At 29.9% G+C, this 23,158-nt stretch overlaps 6 protein-coding genes across 10 annotated transcripts; 4 read left to right on the top strand and 2 right to left on the bottom strand.

Annotated features, from left to right (window-relative positions):
* Nucleotides 1-298: 298 nt before the first annotated feature.
* Nucleotides 299-2,993, bottom strand: LOC108737471 (E3 ubiquitin-protein ligase SIAH1-like). 2 transcript variants are annotated; one of them, XM_025977913.1, is made up of 2 exons: nt 2,637-2,993; nt 299-1,425 (listed from the first exon to the last, which is right to left on the bottom strand). In XM_025977913.1, exon 2 carries the CDS (start codon nt 1,414-1,416, stop codon nt 589-591), a length of 828 nt encoding a protein of 275 aa, XP_025833698.1. In that variant the 5' UTR covers nt 1,417-1,425; nt 2,637-2,993; the 3' UTR covers nt 299-588. The 2 variants fall into 2 exon arrangements, with proteins under 2 accessions (XP_025833698.1, XP_025833697.1); XM_025977912.1 differs by lacking the exon at nt 2,637-2,993 and adding an exon at nt 2,523-2,625.
* A 275-nt stretch (nt 2,994-3,268) lies between these two features.
* Nucleotides 3,269-5,389, top strand: LOC108737474. Of its 2 annotated transcripts, none has more exons than XM_018470332.2 (6): nt 3,269-3,393; nt 3,483-3,526; nt 3,578-3,724; nt 3,782-3,854; nt 4,167-4,271; nt 4,929-5,389. In XM_018470332.2, the coding sequence occupies exons 2-6, from the start codon at nt 3,488-3,490 to the stop codon at nt 5,045-5,047; spliced, it is 483 nt and encodes a 160-aa protein (XP_018325834.1). In that variant the 5' UTR covers nt 3,269-3,393; nt 3,483-3,487; the 3' UTR covers nt 5,048-5,389. The 2 variants fall into 2 exon arrangements, with proteins under 2 accessions (XP_018325834.1, XP_018325833.1); XM_018470331.2 differs by having other exon boundaries at nt 3,287-3,377; nt 3,467-3,526.
* Nucleotides 5,390-6,006: 617 nt separating this feature from the next.
* Nucleotides 6,007-12,037, top strand: LOC108737469 (amyloid protein-binding protein 2). Of its 2 annotated transcripts, XM_025977911.1 has the most exons (8): nt 6,007-6,270; nt 6,459-6,814; nt 6,876-7,044; nt 7,523-7,578; nt 8,224-8,559; nt 9,470-9,824; nt 10,041-10,155; nt 10,924-12,037. In XM_025977911.1, exons 1-8 carry the CDS (start codon nt 6,115-6,117, stop codon nt 11,124-11,126), a joined length of 1,746 nt encoding a protein of 581 aa, XP_025833696.1. In that variant the 5' UTR covers nt 6,007-6,114; the 3' UTR covers nt 11,127-12,037. The 2 variants fall into 2 exon arrangements, with proteins under 2 accessions (XP_025833696.1, XP_018325828.1); XM_018470326.2 differs by lacking the exon at nt 10,924-12,037 and having other exon boundaries at nt 10,041-10,871.
* Nucleotides 12,038-12,838: 801 nt separating this feature from the next.
* Nucleotides 12,839-20,169, top strand: LOC108737468 (transcription termination factor 2). 2 transcript variants are annotated; one of them, XM_018470322.2, is made up of 12 exons: nt 13,196-13,212; nt 16,333-16,432; nt 16,501-16,581; nt 16,657-16,857; nt 16,964-17,237; nt 17,521-17,791; nt 17,902-18,190; nt 18,242-18,387; nt 18,477-18,713; nt 19,098-19,304; nt 19,364-19,521; nt 19,666-20,146. In XM_018470322.2, exons 2-12 carry the CDS (start codon nt 16,417-16,419, stop codon nt 19,808-19,810), a joined length of 2,025 nt encoding a protein of 674 aa, XP_018325824.1. In that variant the 5' UTR covers nt 13,196-13,212; nt 16,333-16,416; the 3' UTR covers nt 19,811-20,146. The 2 variants fall into 2 exon arrangements, with proteins under 2 accessions (XP_025833695.1, XP_018325824.1); XM_025977910.1 differs by lacking the exon at nt 16,333-16,432 and adding an exon at nt 12,839-13,117 and having other exon boundaries at nt 13,183-13,312; nt 17,902-18,387; nt 19,666-20,169.
* Nucleotides 13,319-14,070, bottom strand: LOC108737472 (SUZ domain-containing protein 1). The gene is made up of 4 exons (XM_018470329.2): nt 13,978-14,070; nt 13,811-13,869; nt 13,497-13,754; nt 13,319-13,432 (listed from the first exon to the last, which is right to left on the bottom strand). Exons 1-4 carry the CDS (start codon nt 14,038-14,040, stop codon nt 13,327-13,329), a joined length of 486 nt encoding a protein of 161 aa, XP_018325831.1. The 5' UTR covers nt 14,041-14,070; the 3' UTR covers nt 13,319-13,326.
* On the top strand, nt 14,419-15,115 carry LOC108737473. The gene is made up of 3 exons (XM_018470330.2): nt 14,419-14,505; nt 14,574-14,654; nt 14,714-15,115. The coding sequence occupies exons 1-3, from the start codon at nt 14,472-14,474 to the stop codon at nt 15,082-15,084; spliced, it is 486 nt and encodes a 161-aa protein (XP_018325832.1). The 5' UTR covers nt 14,419-14,471; the 3' UTR covers nt 15,085-15,115.
* Nucleotides 20,170-23,158: the final 2,989 nt, after the last annotated feature.

The following is a 23,158-nucleotide window of genomic DNA, read 5'->3' as shown; positions in this document are numbered from 1 at the left end:
GTTCTTTATCTTAACAATATTAACGAAACAAATATCCGCAAATAAATCTTGAAGTATGCGGATGTAAGTGAAATAAAACTTATAAAAACAGTTTAATACTAATACACATGGACACGGTTACAACGGTAAAGCAAATCAAAGTAAATGGGTATAAAAATTTATTTTAAAAATGATAAAAAAAATCAATATAAAAATACAATAAAGACTATAATATACGATAACATTAATGGAAAAAATACAAATGTATTTATGTAACTATTTCTTATTACTTATTTTTTTTTAATTACAATTACTTCGCAATCGATACAATATTATTATAATACTATTCAGCAGGTACACTTATAGTTTTGTTTTTGTTTTAGTACTTTTCAGCAGTAAATGTATACTTTTATTCAGTTTTTGCATTATTATTTGTTCATATTATATTTTTAAAAAATGCTAATAAATGTTTATCGTTTCATCGACATAAAAAAGCAAGAAAAAACGCAATTATTATATAAAAATACATTAATTTTATAAAAATTCAAGATAATTAATACAGAAGAAAACATGGTAATTGTTGAAGAGAGTACAATGGTTTTACTTTGATTACACTCTCTCATTCTTAATATTTCCTGTGGTTTTATCTTGTAATGCAGCGACTGGATGCTCGCTGTTGTATTTCATTATCCTGTATCGAAAATTAATTTTCCCGCTCTTGTCTATATAATTTTTTATCAGATTAAAAGGTATAGAGACGCACTTTTCTGATTTGAATATATCTTCGGCTTCTCTTACATCGCCCTCACAAAATTCTGATACTTTCAATTTTCGTACTGGCCCATCGCAAAGTTCGAATTCGTAATAAAAATTAGCGGCCTGTTTCTCCAAACCGATACGTTGAAATACCCAAAAGCACTTTTCCTTCTCGACGTCAACTTTGCTTTTCATCCAAAATATGTGCGATCTTTTACCAAAGTCTATCGCCGCTACGTGTTTGGTATTTTCTTTTAGATCCAAATCTTTTTTATAAGCCCCTTTGAATTCTAAGAGAGTGTGTTCAGTTTTGAAATGGTCACATATTTTATCAATCGGCCCTGTCCAATTGCAGTTCCAGCCGCAATATTTTTTTCCTTCGCATTCAAACATCCTGTATCTGCACTCTTTTTTATGCTCTAGCATTTCGGATGCTTTCAGTACAAATTGACAACCCTCTTCGGCAAATGGACATTTCACTTTCGAATCTAATTTCATTTGTTTTATTATTTGTTCCAATTGATAGTTTCTAGTTGTAGACATAGCAGAACGACATGTCGGACACTTTGTCAATTTGGAGGGATCACAACAATTTCCACACAAACTATGTCCTTTTATACACTGAAGAATTGGCGGCTTCATGGTTTCGTAACAGACGGGGCACTCCAGTAATGACTCCATGAGTTTTATCTAAAAGCGAATAAGTAGTTGCCTTTGAAATGATCTGAGTAATTTTTACCACGGAGATTTTATTTCTAATCTTGAAATAAAATTGAAAAATGGTGAATATCAGCTTGTAATATTTAATATATTTACAGAGAAACGATTACTTTTCGAATTTTTAATGTTTTTGTTTTAAAACCTCCGTATACACGTTATAGTTAAAACCAGTTTTTAGATAGAACGCGTTTTCCCTAGTTAGAACTAGTTTTTACTAAATGCCTTTGTTAGAACTAGAATTAACTAACGCTCAAAATTTAATATCAGTTAAAACGCTAGTTCTTACTAGCCAAAACGCGTTTTTCCGAAGTGAGTCAGATAAAACTGTTCCGACCTAAGTTGAAATTCAACTTATTCTGATTGGTCGCGAGATGTCACCCCTAATTCAACAAGTGTGAGACAGCGGGGGAATCCCTTTCTGCAAAGAAAAATGGTTACCTTTGTAACTCAAACGCCATGATAGTTTATCTTGCAAAAACAAGTAGATGCTCATCCTTTTTTAATTTTAAGGTCGTTTGATTACTTTTTATTGTATGTTAACCAATTTTCCTTAACAATATTCCTTTTTCAAATTTTATTGTTGTATTCTGTTGACTTGTTTATTTTATTTACTTTTAATTAATATTGTCACCTTGGCAACTACTTTATGTCGATGTTCCCTAAAATATTCCTTTGATATAAGATTATTACCTTTACTAGGTATATGACTCTGTGTCCTACATCTTTTCAATAAATATCTTTAAAACTATATCTTGTTTTCAATCCCAAATTAGTTTCTCTGGTGCTAGTTTTAACTAAAGCATTAAACATAAAGGCATTTAGTAAAAACTAGTTCTAACTAGGGAAAATGAGTTCTATCTAAAAACGGGTTTTAACTGTAACATACATATGTATAACGCTGACTTAGCAGTCGTCAAGCAGAGCTTTTCTGGGGATAAAATCTTTGATTTTTAATATCTATCCATAAATTATTTACAGTCGAAAAAAAATTGGAAATATTGTAGGCATATTAAAATTTCGAAAATCTAATAGTTATCTATATTATTACATTATTAAATACCTATTACCTTCATAATACTGCGCTTTGCAAATTGTTTGCATATATACCTATTATTTATCCGTTTTTATTTCCGTAAACATAATCTTTACAACGATCTATGTACCTGTGTATGTTCACTTACTTTTTGGGAATACCCTGATATGGACTATGGATATGGATCAGCAAAACATTAACGATTTTTACGTTTGACAGACAAAAGAAAACATTTTTTCAATAATTTTCACGAACTTTTTACCATTTTTATATTTTTTGCAGATAATTTACGATGAAGCAAAACGTCTACACTATAAATTACTTATCATACACCCTTATCACCAGAAAACTACAGTGTTGAACCTTTGGACAATGAAGATTAATATATTAAATGAACAATACGCCATGCGTTGGAGTACACTGAAAGCACAACTGGTACAACATAAGCAAAAGTTACAAATAAAGATTCCGCTTATCACTAAATTTTTTACAGCATAGGCAGTTTATAAATAAAGAATAATAAATAATATTAATCATAGATTGTCTACATGTTTGTTGCTACCACATTATCAAAACCACATTTTGAGTCATGAGTAACTTTTATTTTAAACAGCGGAAGACGTTACGGATTCTATTTTCTGAAATTTGTAATATTCTGAAATTTATTTGAGTTTTTACAAACACGGTCGGACCGTACAGGAGACACTCTCTGGAAAATAAGCAGCTGACCATAGGCCATAGACTGATAAACAAAGAGCTAAATATTGTGTTATGGTATTGTGCGTGCAATGGTGCATATTCTGTGCATATTATTGTTTCATTTTTAGTAAAAGCTGTGTATTCATGGTGTTTTAATACACGGGACATATGAATTTTAGTTTGAAAAATAATTTTTAGTTTGTGATTTAGTTTATTTTATTGAGTTTGATCTTTAAGTACTATAACTTGAATGGTTAATCATTTTGGATTAGGGTTAAAATTTTTAGTTTGTGATTTAAAATGCCTGATTTAACGTCCGTACGCAATCTAAACCTTAAGGTAATTGTTTGTTTATATTATTTGCATAATAAAATTAAAAAAATCTTTCAGGTTATATTTCTTGTTCATGTAATTTTTGTCTCATTGGCCTGTATGGGGGGTTGGTCAACTAATGCGTACTTATTTTACAATTCTATACTTATAATAAGTCTTTTGTGGGGTATCTATCACCCGGAATCTGACGAACCTATTCAATTAGTGAGTCTTTTAATGAGATTATATGAAAGTCCATGATTTAAATATCACTTTTTTTAGGGGATTGTTATGAATGCAATATCAATTATTCTTGATATTTTACTGCTGTGTTTTAGCTTTCCTTCAAACCATTGTAAGTGAATATAGTTTTGTGCAGATTAAACATTCATATGACTGTCTCTTTGAAATCTTAACTTTTATCTTGGAAGTGGCTTATAATGGCTCAATTAATAAAAATATACATAAAAAATGGGAAAGTGTTTTAAAACATTTCTTTTATAAATAAGGGTTAGGTTAGTTAGTTGCTTTGTAACTGCCCTTCTCCCACCCTGACTTTTTCATGCAGGTTTTTCATGATTAGGCCATTTTAAGCCATTTTCAAGAAAAAGGTGCTTTCAAAAAAAGAAGTGGAGACCATATGGAAATTTTACCTATTCTTTTTTAGGGGCAAGAGAAAGTTTCTCAGCTGCAGTGGCAATCCTACATTTATTGGCACGTCCCATTTCGATAATATTTTTGGGAAAAATCCATCAAGAACGAAGTGGAACAGGTGTTTAGTATTTGTATATACTTTAACTTTGATTTTCTAACAGTGATACTAACTACTAACTTGGTGTTCAGTTCAATGTTCTAAAAAAATATAGCAATCAGCACTAGTGAATAAATCAGCTTATGTTTAAATAGGAACATGCAGAAAATGAAATTTTCAAAAAATTTGAATACATCCAATTCTATTTTTACATGATAGGTATTCATATTTCCAAAGAATTCACACAAAAACTGATTGAAAGAACGTGTATTATTCCTTTGGAATATAAAAGAACTGTTAAAAAATAATACAATAAATCATTTCAAAACTTGTGTTAGGCTCTCATAATTTCCCATTTTGAAAGTTACCATTTAAAATCTCGTAAAATGAATAATACACGCTGTTATTATAATTATTATTCGCATAAAGAATCATAAAGATAAATTGGGACAAAAATATGTATTTGTGTTAATTATAATTTTGATTCAGGATATTTCTAATGATAAAAAGAAGAAAACATACTTCAATGACAATCGATAAATTATGAAATTGTTTGAAGTGAGTTTGGAAATATGAAAAAAATAGTACAAGTTTTTGTCGTTTTATATCAAAATCGCGTAAAAATAGTTTTGGGTTCACACGTCACAATTTTGAATGCAATAAAGAAATCACTTGTAGGTATAGACCTCTTTGGGGGTCGTAACCGTAGTTATGAAGACATGGATAGGTCAACCCCTCCCACTCAACCCCCAGCCACCCAAGGCGGCTACGATTTTTCGACTGCACAACCAATATGAGACTAATTTATTATAGTTATACTTACTTATCTAAAAAGAGTTATTAATCTTTAACTCTACTTCTAAAAAAAGGATATTAACGTATCAGTGAAGGATATGTACACCTAAAAATATTTTTTAGTTATTTGATTTATTTTGTAGTGCCATTTTTGTTTAAATTATTGCTTTTTTCTGTTATTAGTCGTGTAAATAACACTACATTGCATGATAACAACTTTATTTGCTTATCAATCTACTTATTAAGGGATAATGATATTATTAAGTTATTCAATATTAAGTAATAATCAAATATTTGTTGTATTCTGTACTTTAATGTAACAAAGTTTATACTGATGTGCAATATGTTTTGTAGTTTTATTTAAAAGATAAATATATGTATATTACAAAAAATTAATAAAAAGAAACTATTTCATTTTCAATTACATAGTATTCACTAAATAATCAAAATTTGATTAACAATTTTTTTAAGTAGCCAAAGCCATCAATAATTATGGGATGTTCTATCCATTTTTATTTAAATTTTGGCTTCATAAGAAAAAGAAAGTACTTATTTATTTTGTTGATAAAATAAAGTGCTATTCATTTTAATAAATTGTCCACGTTTTGAATCATGTCTAATCAGCCAATAAGAAATTAATTAAGAAACCCTGAAATCATTCACTATAAATTTTGTTTACTTGGTTGCATAAGTTCCACAGATTTTGAAGTAGTCAGTGCTAAGTCGATGAGAAGTAATTCTAATTAAAAAAATACAAATCACATTCATGTAGTGAAAGAATAATAATTAAATATTTTTAATGGTGTTTATTCAAAATTTGTTTTCTGTTTTCCCAACTCTTATTATACACAACCGCTATTAATTGTAATGTTACAAACTAAAAAAATCCAATTAAATTATGGACGAGTCTGTTATTTATGGAAAAGTCAGTTGAATATGGTTAATTTTTGACAGCGAGGGCGGTATCTTATCAGCTGTCAGCTGTTTAGGTTGTTGTTGCATTCATAGTTATTCGTTTTTATTTTCAATCTGCCTGTTATGCTTGTGTTTTTAACGTAGTGGTTTTGTTATGTTAAATTTCAAAATGTCTAAAACAAAAAATCCTAAGAGCCTTTACAACTTGTGCATAAATATTGCTGTTGTGGATTGCTTAACGTTATGCAAATTCTGCAAAAAGGACTTCAGAATTTTGCCAAATAATGTTTTGTTTGATTTTTATTATAAGGTATTTATAAACAATACATCATTTTTTAGTGTAATATAATATTATCAGTTCAATGTCTTCAAAAAATAATGCAATTATACAGTACGATTTTAACTCCAATCAAATGTATATTTTTTGATAAATTAAAATATACTTATATAAACTCCGATATTTTTAAATAAATTCTGAGGATAAATTTGTACTTTTAGATGTACATTGAAGATGGATTGTGGTTGTTAGGATTAGAATATAGTGAATTGGAAGTGTTCAGTCGAATGCTAAAGGTTAAGCACAATAGAACTAAACTTCTTAAAAGTTTTCAATCATTAATAAAACGTGATTCTAATATCATGTATGAACTGATAAAGGGCTATGCAAAACTTAAATTACATCCAGAAACAATAAATTTCAAGACCATAGAACTAGGATTACAATTAGGAACATTCTTTAATGAGGGTGGATGGTATAGTTATGCAATTCAAGTGTTGGATTATGTGGAAGAAATGTGTAGACAAATGGAACAAACTACTGAAGTTTTATGTAAATTATTAGAATGTTACCAAAAGTATGTATTATATCTATATTAATTTTCCATGGTAATAGATAAAGACCAAGTTTGATTCCAGACGTTTACAAGCAGAAGCTACATTCTGCATGTTCAAAGAAGCTGAGAAAACATATAATTTAGCTAACCTGCTTGTTATAGAATTAAAACAGTTAAATGCTCTACCAAACTTGTCTAGCCTTTATGCTCTATTTTCTGCATTATTTTTTGTAAGAAGTGAGTATGATGAGGTGAGTATAAGCTTTTAGATTTTTTTTCATTCATCATAAGTTAAAATGTCTATTTTTTTGTTTCTTACCACCAACTTTGAAATATTAAATATTGTTTAAATTGATATTTGTATTTTATTATTATTTACATTAGCCAAGTCTTATCTAAAAATTCTTGGTCATTGTGATAGCAATTATTGTTTATTTGAAACCTAATACATTGACTTGACATTAATCGAGGACTAATAATTAATTCTTTTGTTTCATCAAGCAATTTAACATGACCTAAATGTACTTAATAGTAGTCTTAATTTATAGTGTGTTTGTTTTTGCAGTAAAGATAATTTTGTGTACAGATAGGTGTTTGTTTAAAACTGACATCCTATTGTTATGATTTCATTTTATACTTAGCCCAAAGAAAGAATTTTATTATTATAATTTTATCAATGTTTATGACTGTATTACTAAAAATACTTTACGTTTAATGCTTAATTTTTAGGCTTACAGTTGGGCGAAAAATTCTCTATTACTTCTTAAGGACAATTTACCAACAAGGTAAATACATCTTAATTTTTGGTAACCAAATCGGTTATTTTATTTATTTACTTGAACTTTAGGACTCTAATCAGAAATTAAGCGTTACTTTATTGAGCTACAGACAAATAAACATATTTTGGTTGTAAACTTCTTTTGTACTATTCTGGTGTGGTTTATGGGATTTTTCATTTTGTTGAAGCACTTATCAATAGTTGTAACTGACATCAGTCATGGCACAGTCCCAGTCAAGTCTCCTAAAATGAAACGTTTAGTTTAGACTTTGAAGGGGAAGAATTCCATGAACCACAATAGAACAGATAAGAAAGAATTTTCTAACCAACTGGTGTCAGTACTCAATACCTAAATGTAACAAAGAAAAATGAAATAATAAATACTATTTTTTATCATGTTATCACTGCTTATTATTTTTATCAAAAGTTCACTTGTACCTGGTACAGCTTCTTATTTCTTTTTCACTAATTAAAATTTTGTTTAGTTTAATTTGGGATTTAAAAACGTGTTACTCTGTAACTTTTTTATAATTAATTTTTTTTAATTTTATGTACAATCTTTCAGTCAAATAATTGGTATAATGTAAATAACTTTAATTAGTATCCAATATGTAATTTTACACTAAAATATTTAAATTCTTATGTTAAATAGGATCATAGTGGAAGTGCTAAGACAGGCGTCAAAATCGTGTGTCGTAAAGCGACGTTTTGATCAAGCTGGACTCCTAATCAGACAAGCCGTTTCACTTGCGTCTAAACTATATAAAACTGATGAGCATCCGTCCTATTCAGACACATTAATAGACTACGGTTTTTTTTTGTTAAATTTCGATTCCATACAGCAAAGTGTTAAAGTTTATGAGAAAGCGTTATCAATAAGAAAGGATGTTTTCGATAGCGATAATATTCACGTTGCCATCGGCTACGAAGATCTCGCTTACGCCCTTTACGTGAACGAATACAGTAGCGGACGATTTAACGCAGCAAGGTAATATTAAATATTCTTATATTATCACATAACATCCTATCTAAAAGGTGGTTCGTTAGTACATACTTGGATAAGTAATTATGACGTTGGTACAGTTTTTACTCATTCAGAAACATTTTGAAGTGGTTATTATAACTTTCAAATATATTAAATACTTATGTATTTCTCGTTCCCGAATTCCTTTTTAATTTTTTTTAGTTTATGTAGCACACATGGAGATCGACGTTTTCTGTTTTGGCATTATTTGATATTTTTAGAAAAAAAATTGCAATACTATTCGAAATTGTTTATACTTCGAAAATTTCGTTTCACACTGGTATTCACAAAACACAAAACTATCTTTTGGGGGTATTGTGTACCCACATTAACGAGTTTTGCATTATTCATTACGTCATTTCGATTGATACTACGTTGTAGGGGTAGCTTTAATGGTTTCTCTGAAATTCCCCCACTTAGACTACTTTAGTATCAATTATAACCAGACAGATCTGCAACCCTATTATTGAGGCACCAACATTGACTTATTTTTTTAATTTGACTTTAATAAATTAAAAATTAGCAAAACGATACCCTTTATGAATATAATAGCAAATCTGTAACTTTCGATCTTGTATAAACAATTTTTGAAACCCCTGCAAGTGTTATTTTCCTTTGAAATTTTAATGTAAGACTTTGAATTCGGTGTGGTAATATGTATATCAAATATTAAAATTTAAGAAGAAATTTACAATGTATTGGTTGTTGTACTTAAAATAATGAAGTTATATCAATTTCCCGTATATAAGCGGAAATTCGCCTTTTTGAAAAATAGTTTTAAATATTTTCATTAAAACTTCTGCTATCCAAAACCCCAAATCATACACACTTTTGGACCAACCTGTAGATATTTGTTAATTTGTTTTTATTTTAGTGAAAACATTGAGGCAGCTATTAAAATATTCGAACGTATATTACCCAAAGATCATCTGATGCTCGCGTCCGCGAAAAGAGTAAAAGCCCTAATTCTTGAAGAGATTGCCCTGGATTTACGCGACTTGACAAATCCTTGTTCTCAAGAAGAGCTTCTTGCTGAGTCCGAGAGGCTTCACAAATCCGCCCTTGCCCTATCCCATGCCGCCTTCGGTGAACGTAATGTGCAAACCGCAAAACATTACGGAAACCTTGGTAGGTTGTATCAAAGTATGATGGAATATGAGGAAGCCGAAAAAATGCATTTAAGGGCAATCGCGATCAAAGAAGAACTTCTAGGACCCGACGACTACGAGGTAAGATCAAATTTAGAATATTAACAAATATAATAATTTTACAGTGAAACTCCTGTAATTCAACCACGTTAACGTAATTTAAAAAAACATACTGTTCTTTTTCCTTCAGGCCTTGAAATCTTACCGCACAACTACGGATAGTGGTTTTGTGGTGTTTTAATTAATTAATGGTAACAATGCAATAATAATGCAGTATAGTAATTGTTCTTGTTTTAGGTGGCACTTAGTATAGGTCACCTCGCGTCCTTATACAACTATCATATGAAACGGCACCGAGACGCGGAAAAACTTTACAAACGCTCTATAGAAATTAATCTACGACTCTTCGGAGATTCGTATTCTGGACTGGAATACGATTATCGCGGACTTATAAATGTCTACACTGAACTGCACGACATTGAAACGATGCTTCATTACACGCAGTTAATGCGTGAGTGGAAGTGTAAAAGAGACGTGCAGGTGCCTATCAAGATATATCCTGATAGCGTACAACCACTGCACGTGGTTATTCAAAAATTCTTTGACCTCTGCTGATTTCATTTCTATTGTGATTATTATTATAATTTCGTTTTACTGTGAACTAGACAAAGAGAAAGAGAGAGAGAGAGATTTTATATTGCTGAGACGCGCAGTGTAGCATGTTGGGAAGGAAGTTAGTCTTGTTTAATACGGCAATGGCGATAATTTTTATCAAAAAAGAAGACAGTGCATAGAAAAACTTGAACTGTACGCTCGATATAGTATAGTTGTAATTCTATTAAAATAAAAACATTATCTACTAACTAATTAATTGTAGACTTTCTAATTTTAAGTATAAAGATGTTTCTCGAATATTCAATTTGTAACGAAAGAATGGATTTTCATGAATTACTGCCATAACTGACTAAATGCGGTTATCCCTCGGTGGTCAGATTTAAAAGACTTAGCTATAGCATATATGTTAATTTTATTTTGTAGTTATTACTTTTATCATACAATTTCACTGGTTTAAAATTGTTTCAAACAAGATAAACTCCCTTTCGCGGTTGTTGATTATTATTAGATAGATGTATANAACTTTCAAAACGCTCTATAGAAATTAATCTACGACTCTTCGGAGATTCGTATTCTGGACTGGAATACGATTATCGCGGACTTATAAATGTCTACACTGAACTGCACGACATTGAAACGATGCTTCATTACACGCAGTTAATGCGTGAGTGGAAGTGTAAAAGAGACGTGCAGGTGCCTATCAAGATATATCCTGATAGCGTACAACCACTGCACGTGGTTATTCAAAAATTCTTTGACCTCTGCTGATTTCATTTCTATTGTGATTATTATTATAATTTCGTTTTACTGTGAACTAGACAAAGAGAAAGAGAGAGAGAGAGATTTTATATTGCTGAGACGCGCAGTGTAGCATGTTGGGAAGGAAGTTAGTCTTGTTTAATACGGCAATGGCGATAATTTTTATCAAAAAAGAAGACAGTGCATAGAAAAACTTGAACTGTACGCTCGATATAGTATAGTTGTAATTCTATTAAAATAAAAACATTATCTACTAACTAATTAATTGTAGACTTTCTAATTTTAAGTATAAAGATGTTTCTCGAATATTCAATTTGTAACGAAAGAATGGATTTTCATGAATTACTGCCATAACTGACTAAATGCGGTTATCCCTCGGTGGTCAGATTTAAAAGACTTAGCTATAGCATATATGTTAATTTTATTTTGTAGTTATTACTTTTATCATACAATTTCACTGGTTTAAAATTGTTTCAAACAAGATAAACTCCCTTTCGCGGTTGTTGATTATTATTAGATAGATGTATAGATTAGGATAATCCTTATTTTGATTATTTTTAAATTTAAATGTATCAATATCATTTGCAAAATGTTGATGTACTTATATTAAAAAATTGTTGCTAGCAACAAATATATATTTTTTTAATTCGTTTTATTGCTTACTTATGGCGTACTGTTGAAATAATTATATTTAAGTTTTTTTAATACTGTAAGAAATAATTCTATATTTTGAACACAATATTTGCAACTTTTTTGTATGTATTTACTTGAATGACAGAGATATTCAGAATAAGGATAATTCTAACGAATGTGTATATACATGTAGTAATTTTAAGAAATAAGTTTTTAATCATTGTAATCTGCCTTACATTTTCTTCGTATTTGCTGAGACTACTAACTTATAAACATTTGACAAGGATCGTTGTGGGTAAAATCCATCAAGAACGAAGTGGAACAGGTGTTTAGTATTTGTATATACTTTAACTTTGATTTTCTAACAGTGATACTAACTACTAACTTGGTGTTCAGTTCAATGTTCTAAAAAAATATAGCAATCAGCACTAGTGAATAAATCAGCTTATGTTTAAATAGGAACATGCAGAAAATCAAATTTTCAAAAAATTTGAATACATCCAATTCTATTTTTACATGATAGGTATTCATATTTCCAAAGAATTCACACAAAAACTGATTGAAAGAACGTGTATTATTCCTTTGGAATATAAAAGAACTGTTAAAAAATAATACAATAAATCATTTCAAAACTTGTGTTAGGCTCTCATAATTTCCCATTTTGAAAGTTACCATTTAAAATCTCGTAAAATGAATAATACACGCTGTTATTATAATTATTATTCGCATAAAGAATCATAAAGATAAATTGGGACAAAAATATGTATTTGTGTTAATTATAATTTTGATTCAGGATNATTTTTAAAATGAAAACATTCCAAAAATTTGAATAAAAGGGCATTTTAATATATATATATTTAAACTATCTACCATCTATACGAATAAGACTTAGGAAAGTTGTTTCAGAATGTAGAAAAGACCTCCAATAAGTTAAAAAAAGATTTGTAGTTTTACTCTGTGAGGTATAAAATTTAATTTTTTAAAAATAAAATTTAATTAATTAGTCTGTGAGCCAAATTATATATATTAACAACAAAATAACTGACTAGCAAAATTACATTTATTAATAAATTACATATTGGTAGGAAGTACTTGTGTGTACGCCTAAAGTCTTAAAACAAACGACATTATTAAAGTACACCACTACTGACAAGAAAACAGAAAGAAACTTGAATGGTTTAGGAAATAATCAATTTCAAACGATCGTCTTAAGAAATGACGATGATGATGTAAATGCTGTGAGCGATAATTTGGATAGATTGGCATTGAAAAAAGACAAAACACTTGAAACTGTAGTTTCTGCGGAAGTGTACAGAGAACAGGGAAAAAAGGTGCAAGACTTATTTCAAAACTTTCTAAAAGCAGAGGCAAGTAGTTTGTTATTATTTTTGTTTAAAAATATTTCAATATTCATGTCAAAACTACTTTTTAGAAAGCTATGAAAGCTGTTAATTTAGAAAATCTACAAGATAAAGGCGAATTATTAAAAAATAGGCATAAAAAATTAAAAGAGGAATTAGACAAGGAGCGAACTCTTTTCAACCAAATGTCTGTAAATAATGGTATAAATAGTGTGCTATCTCCGAATTTTGAAACCTTTTGTACCATCTGGTCCCTTTGGTAACCGAATTACATTGGGTAATTCATTAGATCTGGAAGGCTTAATTTGAATTGTGCTTACTCTTAAAAATAATAATGTAAATTAATTGAAACAATGTCCAATGTAAAGTGTTTATGTAAGCATACTTTTCTTCTGTTTTATCAGACATTCGTGCCTCTCCTAAAATCCTAAGCCTAGCTTCTGCATACTCCTGTTCCCTCTGTTGTAAAGTTTTTTTGGGTTGAACTATTTTAAAATCATTTTGTACATGAGTACCTTCACTGGGCCTTTTCAAAATTTTTACGGTAGGTTCTGGAGGCACATACTGAGATCTTAAGGCATCTTCCCCAGTTAATGTTATTCTTATTGCCGTTGTTCCATTTGCATTACCATTGCACTTAAAACTATAAAGCAAACAATAGATCTTCTCAGTAAAAGGCTACCGATAAGGCAAACATACCTTCTATTCTGTAACTCATTATTAGGAGGTAAAAGGTTTCTTAATTTTTGTTCCAACACCTAAAGAAAGTCAAAAGGGTTAAGTATTTTAAAAATTACGTACTTGCATTTCATTATTAGAAACAGTTATGTACATGTAATTTTGTATGAAAATCGTAAGGTAATTACATCAGTCTCATCAATTTCTTCCCAATTTTCTAAAACGTCCAATTCCAGCTGCTTGGAAGCCATTCTTCATAGTAATAATAGCAGTTGATGGTTGATGTCAGTAAGGTGTCACAATAACCATCACCATCAGTATTTTTTTAACGAATAAAACAGAAAATACTTTTCGAAACCGTGCAATTACAAATGCATTGAAAATATCTGTAGTAACCCTATGTCCATCAGGGGCTTTTTTGTTTTATGTGTTTTTTTAAATAAAATTCAACCTCAAATTTTTAAAATTTTCACGAAAGCAGAAAGGTTGCTCATCAAAAAATGTTTTTACTAAATGGATACTGTACTCCAAGGCCCAAAATTTCAAATGTCCGTTAACATTCCGTTAATCATTCCGACTGATTCCGACTTGCAAATTTTATTTGAATTATGGACTTTTGATTGCATGGTTCTTGGTCCTTTTATCGTATTATTTTTATAAAAGAAAAGTACAATTAATTAAGATGAGTGACATTTCTTCTGAGACTATTCTTTCAGGTAGTTATTAATTATTATATCGGTTAAAGCCGATTTGAAGTAATGTTAGTATGTTTTAATGGTTTTAGATTCGTTTGAAGATGAAAATACAAATTCTGCTTCTTCTGTTACTAGTAACGAATTATCATCAGGTGATAATGGCTTAGAAGGTAACAATATTAATTATTTATAAAGTTTATCACTTTGTTATAACCTTACGGTTATAAAGTTTCAGTAACGCCTGACAATAAATCTTATAATGAGAGCACACTTATTAAAACCACAAAAAAAAAGGTTAATGTGATTACTTCGGATTCTGAAAATGACCAAGATATTAGCTATGGTTTGTTTCACCGTCAACTTCATCCAATTGGAAGATCAAGTGTACTCCCGCAAACTGAAGAGGCAGGTGCAAATATGCAAACTCCAGAAAAAAGTGTCAAAAATACAAGTGCTGAAGTTGCAGAGAAATCAACAGCTTTACTTAACGAAGATAATAAATTAAAAGTGTCTCAGGATATTATTGACGCTTCTGAAAATGATATTGTTGAAGTAAGCAGTGATGAAGTAAGTGAAGAAAATAATTTTGAATGTAGGTAATTGATTGATAATTTTATTTATTTATTTTCATTTCAAACCTTTCAAGTTATTGGTCCTTTTTTGTATTTATAATTTTTTTAGTATACGGTAGAGAATAATTTAAATCAATAAAATCAACTGAACTACTAATACATCTTTAAATGGTTAACAGTATTGGTTGAAACAGATATTTAATGTTTTATACATGCTAATTAGGCTTTTTTGTCATCTCCTACTAGTAACACATAACTAATCAATTTTATTTCATTTATTTTAACCCCATTTCGATTAAAGTTTGTATCTAGCAAATTTGAGTATGAGTACCTAAGTACATTTTTATTATTGATAAGTATCAGTAATTACTAGTTACTTATTAATATCAGTCTACTATTTATCAACACCAAGCATCTTCATTTTTTAAAAATTTAAACAAATCCTTGAAGTTTGCTCATGTTCAGTGGTTTGTCTACCACTTTTTTGAATGATTAATACTTGAAAATACTATTATAGAAAAATGTTTTATAAGACAGAGAAGAGGAATTTAGGTATGGAATTACCTATTACTACGGAAGTAATTTCATGAACACGATGCGGATGTTAGGAAGGGGGAAGCACGTATTATTGTTTGTTGGCCGTTGAAAAGACAAGAGAAAGAAGACAAAACTGTCAAACATTCGGTATGGTAACCTTAGATGCATTATCATGTACATTGTAAAATTCAATGGTACACGTGATTGGCGATTACTGTAAGACAATTTACAAATTGTATATCACAAACCGTTTAAAAGAAATGTTTATGAGTAATGACGAAAATTTGTGTCAAAAATATTGCAAATGATCCCGTGCGAGGTGTTAATATTTAGTCAAATTAGGAATCAAATAGACTCTGCTTATAAACTACAATCCCAGCTATTTTCCTTAAACTATCTATTTTTTGAATTACAATCAAATGCGCGACCTTATCTATTTAATTTAAAATTGAAAGGGTGAAAAATGACGAGCTTCAGATAATTAAAAGTTGTTCATAAATAGTTAAAATGTTTATTAGATGCTAGAAAGCTAGCATTCAAATGAATGATAAAAACTAGAATTGTGTTATACACCTGTTGTATAATTATGTACAAGTACTGTTTTCTTATTTCTAAGGGATTTAAAAAAAGATTTTACAAAATATTAATGTGCCTATAACAGAAATTCAAACGGTTTTACAAAAAATTTACAAAATTTATTGAAGAGAACTGAAATTTACANGCTGTTAATTTAGAAAATCTACAAGATAAAGGCGAATTATTAAAAAATAGGCATAAAAAATTAAAAGAGGAATTAGACAAGGAGCGAACTCTTTTCAACCAAATGTCTGTAAATAATGGTATGTGTGTTGTAATGTAATGTATTTGTATTTTAATTAATTAAGGAATTTCTTGTTCGAATTTAAAGATAAATCTACAAACCCTTTGGCTTGGGAAGATCTTCAGCTAGGTTCAGTAGCAGTTCAACCAAAAACTTTTGGACGCCAAGGTAAAATGAAAGATCATTTTAAATACAGATAAGTTCATTTTGGTTCTTTAAAATGTCTTACCATAAATCTTTTAGCCCTAGAGACGTATAATTCACAAAAAGCATTAACAATGGATCGTCTTCAACAATTACATGGCTCTTTGAACACTGCTCCTGATGAAAATATATTTGCTGAGCCTCCAAAAAAGTTAAAAGTAGAATTAATGCCCCATCAAAGAAGAGCTTTAGCTTGGCTAATTTGGAGAGAAAAGCAAAAACCATCTGGAGGAATTTTAGGTAAGTATAATTATAACTGACTACATTATGATAAAATTGAAATATTAATAAAATAGATGTAAGTGCAACTATTAATGGTAATTCATCAGAATTATTGTTATTGCAGCTGATGATATGGGTTTAGGCAAGACATTAACAATGATTTCCCTTATATTAAAAGACAAACAAGAACAAGAAGAAGAGAATCAAAACCATGGAAACAATTCAGAAGATGAAGAAAATAGTGAACGAAGAGGTTACAAATATAAGGGTGGAACATTGGTCGTGTGCCCTGCCAGTTTAGTACAGCAGTGGGAGGGTGAAGTAGCCAAACATGTAAAGAAAAACATTCTTGGTATTGAACTTTATTATGGGACTAATAGAGAACAGAGAGCGAAAAGGTTAGCTAATTTCGAACTTAACACTACTAAATATTTACTTGTCATGGAATGTAACAATTGCAGCATCTAATTGGTAGAAACTGGTTCAAATTATCACGACTTTAAATGATACCTTATTTTCTAATAATCATAACTTTTTACTTTCAAAAAGAAACATACACACATAGTATACATATATGATAACTGAAAACAGAAACATTTTTATTAACCATATAGTTAATTGTTTAAAGTATGACTTTTTAGTTCTAAAAACATAATAATTAATAAATTTAAATAAATTAAGGTTGGCGAGGCAGGATATGGTTATAACAACATATGGTTTAGTTAAAACCGATTCAGATAAAAACGGCCCTCTGTTTAACGTTCGTTGGAAGCGTATTATACTGGACGAGGCGCATCAAATTCGGAATCACAAAACACAGTCATCGGTGGCTGTTTGCAATTTATCTGCTAAATCAAGGTGGGCTTTAACCGGTACCCCCGTTCATAACAAAGAATTGGATCTGTATTCGCTATTAAAATTCCTTAGGTGTAGTCCTTTTGATGATTTAGGGGTAAGTATTTATTTTTATCAGAGCTACATTGTTATTTTGTGATATTTAATCTTTAAAAATGAGTACAACTACATACTTTTTAATACAAAACATTATGTTGTTTATTCAAGGTTTGGAAAAGGTGGATAGATAGAAAGGATAGTGGAGGGCAGCTAAGACTCAATACTGTCATAGCTTCTTTGCTTCTAAGACGAACCAAAGAGCAGCTGTATCAAAAAGGTGCATTGGACTGTCTCCCTAAGAAACAGTGGGATTTAATAACAGTAAATTTCGATAAAGAGGAGCTGAATGTGTATCAAAAGATTCTGTTATTTTCAAAAGCTCTTTTTCACCAGTTCTTATGTCAAAAGGCGTACAAAAATGCCGATCGTGCCATGGAAGCATACGGACCCAGTACAGGTAAATTTAAACATTTTGTGTATTGTAGTTTTTGGATTTTCTATTTTTTAGATAACTCAAACAAAGAAAATATGTATATGAAAATGCACAAAATGTTAAAAGTGCACATGAATGTTAAAGAAGTCAAGCAAACTGATATTTTGGTTCTTTTATTAAGATTGAGACAGATATGTTGTCATCCTTCATTAATTAAAGGTGTAAGTTAGTTTGTATTTGTTTTTATGAATTAAATACTCCGTAATTATAAATTAATTTTAATACGAATGTAATCATTTTGGGTGCTTAGATGCTATCTGAAGACGAATGTGACGGTCTAAGTGGAGACGAAAGTTTAGAAGAATTAAACATTTTGGATAAGCTTCAGAATTTAAATTTAAATGAAGAGTTAGATAACCAAGAGGAACAGCAAAATGTGGCAGAAGGATTGAGTACTAATCAAGAAGAAGTACCACTTGCAGAAGCTGCCAAAAGCATACTTAGTTCTTCTAATCCAGTTTTTTCCAAGGACAGGAAAAGCAGTAAGGTAAGGAAAATAAACCCAATTACATAAGCTTGTATACTGTTAATAATAACACTCAAAGCAATTATATGTTAATAATTTGTATGAGGAATTGTCTCAACGAATTGGTAAACTATTTGTGACAGCATGACAGAAATACAATTCTCCCTTTCTCTGAAATTTGCAAGTCAAAATTTTTAAAGAATTCACCCAGATGTACAGTTTTGTAAATATGATATTGTTGGAAAAATAAAATGTCTACTTCCAAAAAATTTAACATATTAAAAAAGCAATAAATTTTGGGAGTTTGTCCTAAACAAATATTTTGAGACTTTATTTATTTTCTATATGAAGTTTGTTGTTATTTGTTATAAAAAGTTTTATAAATAAAACTTTATTCTCTTGCAGATAAATGCTATATTAAACCGTTTAAAGGACATAATGTCCACTGGAGATAAAGCTGTTGTCGTTTCACAATGGCCTACGTTACTTCAATTATTCGGTATTCACCTTAAGGAGTATGGGATCGTTTTTGATCAATTTGATGGTAGCCTTCCTATGCTTAAACGACAAGAAGTTGTTACAAAATTCAATGACCCTTATAGCAAAACAAGGGTACGCAAAATTTGAAACTACTTTTCTAATGAAATATTGATACGCTTTTCAATTAACAGGTACTTTTATTGTCTTTGACTGCTGGCGGGGTAGGCCTTAATTTGGTTGGAGCAAATCACCTGCTCTTAACCGATTTACATTGGAACCCTCAACTTGAACAACAAGCTCAAGACAGAATTTACAGGGTTGGGCAGAAGAAATCAGTGAACATATACAAGTAAGTTTGTAGATTATATTGAATGTATTTGTTTGTATGTTTATTTTGTAAGTACTGTAACAAATAATTTTTGTTTTTGATCAATCTTTCCCTCATATAGACGTTATTATTTAGAAACAGGGATTTATAGATATTATTTTCTAGGTTTATGGTTGTAGACTCGATAGAAGAAAGAATTAAAGGATTACAGGACAAAAAAATGGACATGGCAGAAAATGTGTTAACTGGTGCCAAAACAAATCAAAATAAACTTTCTTTGAATGATCTCAGAATGTTATTTGAAATGTAGTTACTTTTTTCATATGCAAACTATTTTTACGCTGTATAAATGTTTTATATTTTATTTTAGGTAATAACCCCTTTTCTACAGAATGATTTTAGTTATTTTTCATAATATAACGTAACAAAAGATAACTTGAGGTTTGATTTTTAATTGTCCTACATTTTATGACAAGGAGAATAGCTTTTAGTTTTAATCAAACTGTATTTATGACCATACTTTTGTAACAACTTCATTTTTACTTTAATAAATCCACAACATTTTGCAACTGGATGGATGTTAGTCGTTCTGTGTATGAACAGAAATATACAAAAAACATTATACTACATTTAGCTTTTAGTAAGTAATTTGTCGAAACTACTAGACGTAGATCGTGATTTCGGACTTGTTAGTCCTCATTAACACACCATAGTCAATCTCGATAAATCATCGATCAAAAGTTTACCGTACATTGTAAAGCCTAACGTGTATATAAACGTAACAAATCCATAAGCATTTTTGCAAATCCATAAATGCTCAGGTTGAAATAAATACCCATGTGTAGAAAATATTTACAAGTAGTACTTCATTAAAATACATAACTCTTTTGGCGCGCATTTTAGTTGCGCATGCGTGAGCCGTGATACATCTATTAATTCTATTCTATTAGTTCTAAGCTTGATTAAACCATGCACAGAGGCTAGAAATTACACACACACACGTTCCTTATACAACGAGAAAGGGAGCATTATAAAAGGATTTTGTAAAATTCAACCCCTACAGGGGTTCAAAGTTTATTGTATTGATCACTATCAAATGAGTTTTCAAAATACCACTCCCAAAGGTGTAAAGAGGGGAGTTTACGCTATAAGAATATAGCAACAGTTGGTTAAATAGATTAAAATTTGTAGACATATTCCACATTGAATGTTCCTAATCAATTAAGAAAATATTGCATGAATAAGTCAGGTTGAATGTTACCTAATTAAGGCTAAAACGTATTAAATTAGGGAGTTTCGGCAGTAGAAGTGTCTCTATTCCTAAACGTTGCCTGGAATCCTTTATTGAGTAATTGCCATCTACAATAATAAATATATTACTCTAAATACTTAATAATGTGTCTATTTTAATATAATACAATTTATTAACAACGTACAAAAAATTATAATCCAGTCCAAACGTTACACCATTTTACTGTTATCTTGTAGAACACTATACACATTTCACATATTCAACTTCGCATACATTTCACAATCGACGCACGTGTTATTGTAAGTAGTGTGTTTGTAATACACGTNATATTTCTTGTACCAAGTTGTTAATAACTTCAAGATTTTTTCATTAAAAATCAAATGACAATTTTTTACAGTGATGCGGTAGCGGATATCCATCTGTGCTAAAACACCATCTGGTGCATCTTTAGTCTAATTAAGTAGATAGTATTCTGAAGCCTTTAAGTTATTTAAGTGATGTCCTAGAAGTCGTTCATAAAACACGTTCGTAAATAAGGGGGAGGGAGGGATATTGCTTAGCTTGACGAGATATGACAAGGGGCGGGAGGGTCTAAATAAATGTGACATTTGCAGTTCATCAATTTTATTTTAATGATTTTTTTTAACTTGGCGGTTCTTAAGATTTCTTTCACCACGATATAAAGTCGTTTTCATTGCTATTTTTAATCACAAGAAATCTTATATAGGGGATGGTGGTGGACTAGCTTTTGTGAGTTAGGGGGAGTAGCTGAAAGTGTAACTTAGTATGGCGAAGGGAAGGGAGGGGTCCAAAAAGATGATAATCTAAGTGACGACTCCCTATTCGTTAATTAAAGGCAATTTTTCTTTTGAAAATTCCTGCTGTAAAAAAAGCCACTTAATTTTCAATGTAGAATATTTGAAGTTATTAAAAAGCAATAGGTACGTGTTTTTCGTCTCATGAAACCTCTGAAAGTTCTGCTTATTGATACATCAATTTGTGTGTTTTCTATCTTTTACTTCTGGGAATTTCAAGTTGGTGTACTAATGTGTACAATATGTTTCACCCATAAAAGTAAATATGAATTTATTAAAAATATATAATACAATTTATTAACAACGTACAAAAAATTATAATCCAGTCCAAACGTTACACCATTTTACTGTTATCTTGTAGAACACTATACACATTTCACATATTCAACTTCGCATACATTTCACAATCGACGCACGTGTTATTGTAAGTAGTGTGTTTGTAATACACGTAAACTTATAAATAATAAGCCTTCCCTTCTACCCAAAAACAGCAAATTTCAGCAAGTACAGTTTTTGCATGCTTAGTAGAAAACATGCATCTTACCTTTGTTCCAGCGAATTCTCTCCAAGCTCTTCTCAGTCTGTATTTGTCGCACAATGATCGCTGCAGTGGCCCAATGTTCTGGTTTCTGCGTTTTTAGGGAACCAAAATTACTCCATATCAGATCAACTTGAAACAAAAAAGAGATTTATTTATTACTTACACTTTGTTTGTTATTCAGAAAGTGAAACCAAAATCAAAGGAAGTTCACAAAAATAGTATAATATGCATTCTTCAACTACTCAAGTATAAGATAATAAACAATTTTACATGGCAGCCACTGATTTTTCAAAAATTAGTTGCTTAACTATTTTAATTTTTTTCTGAAGGAAATTTTTACTTTAATAAATGTTAATATTACAGCATAAAAATAATCATAGGGTGCACAATAAAATATAGAATTATTTACATTTTTTAATTTATTTTGAATTATTTTCTTTAAAAAACCTTTTTTAAACTAAATTGTCGCAAAAGTCGTTACACAAAAATTTTAATTCTTGTAAAGGTGGCCACTATGTCTGAAACATAAAAAAAATATTATACTCACATTGTTTTCTGAAAAAGGAAACAAAATTGAATTCACTGTATTCTTCTAATGTAGGTACAGCTTATTCTTCTACCTCCTTTTTGTGTGAATCCTGTAGGCACACTTAAATCCTAATTGTATGAAATATCGATTTGATTATGCATGAATTATGTAAACTTGCACTTACCACTTTAACATACTTTAACACAAAAATAATATTACAACAGTACTGTACTTGCTGAAATCTACAACCCACCCCTAGGCGAAGTGATAAAGAATTTAAATAGTTAATGAATATGACTGTTTAAAAAACTTTGTCACTTTTCCTATTCGTATACATATTCTTAAAGTCACTTACTTTGTATTGCGCTCGCAATGGACACCTCCTGAAAGTAAAAGAATAAACATTTTAAAATCATTTTTTAGATGTATATAGTATTACAATTCCTTTGTTATTTTTCATAACTTTAAACTTTAAAATTCTTGTAATCGTATAGATTCAGTAATTTCGGCACAGTATATTG

Source organism: Agrilus planipennis, unplaced genomic scaffold, assembly GCF_000699045.2.
Source record: "Agrilus planipennis isolate EAB-ADULT unplaced genomic scaffold, Apla_2.0 scaffold155, whole genome shotgun sequence".
Lineage (NCBI taxonomy): Eukaryota > Metazoa > Arthropoda > Insecta > Coleoptera > Buprestidae > Agrilus > Agrilus planipennis.
Note: the sequence above shows the minus strand (reverse complement) of the source record. Positions and strands in the feature narration are given on the sequence as shown.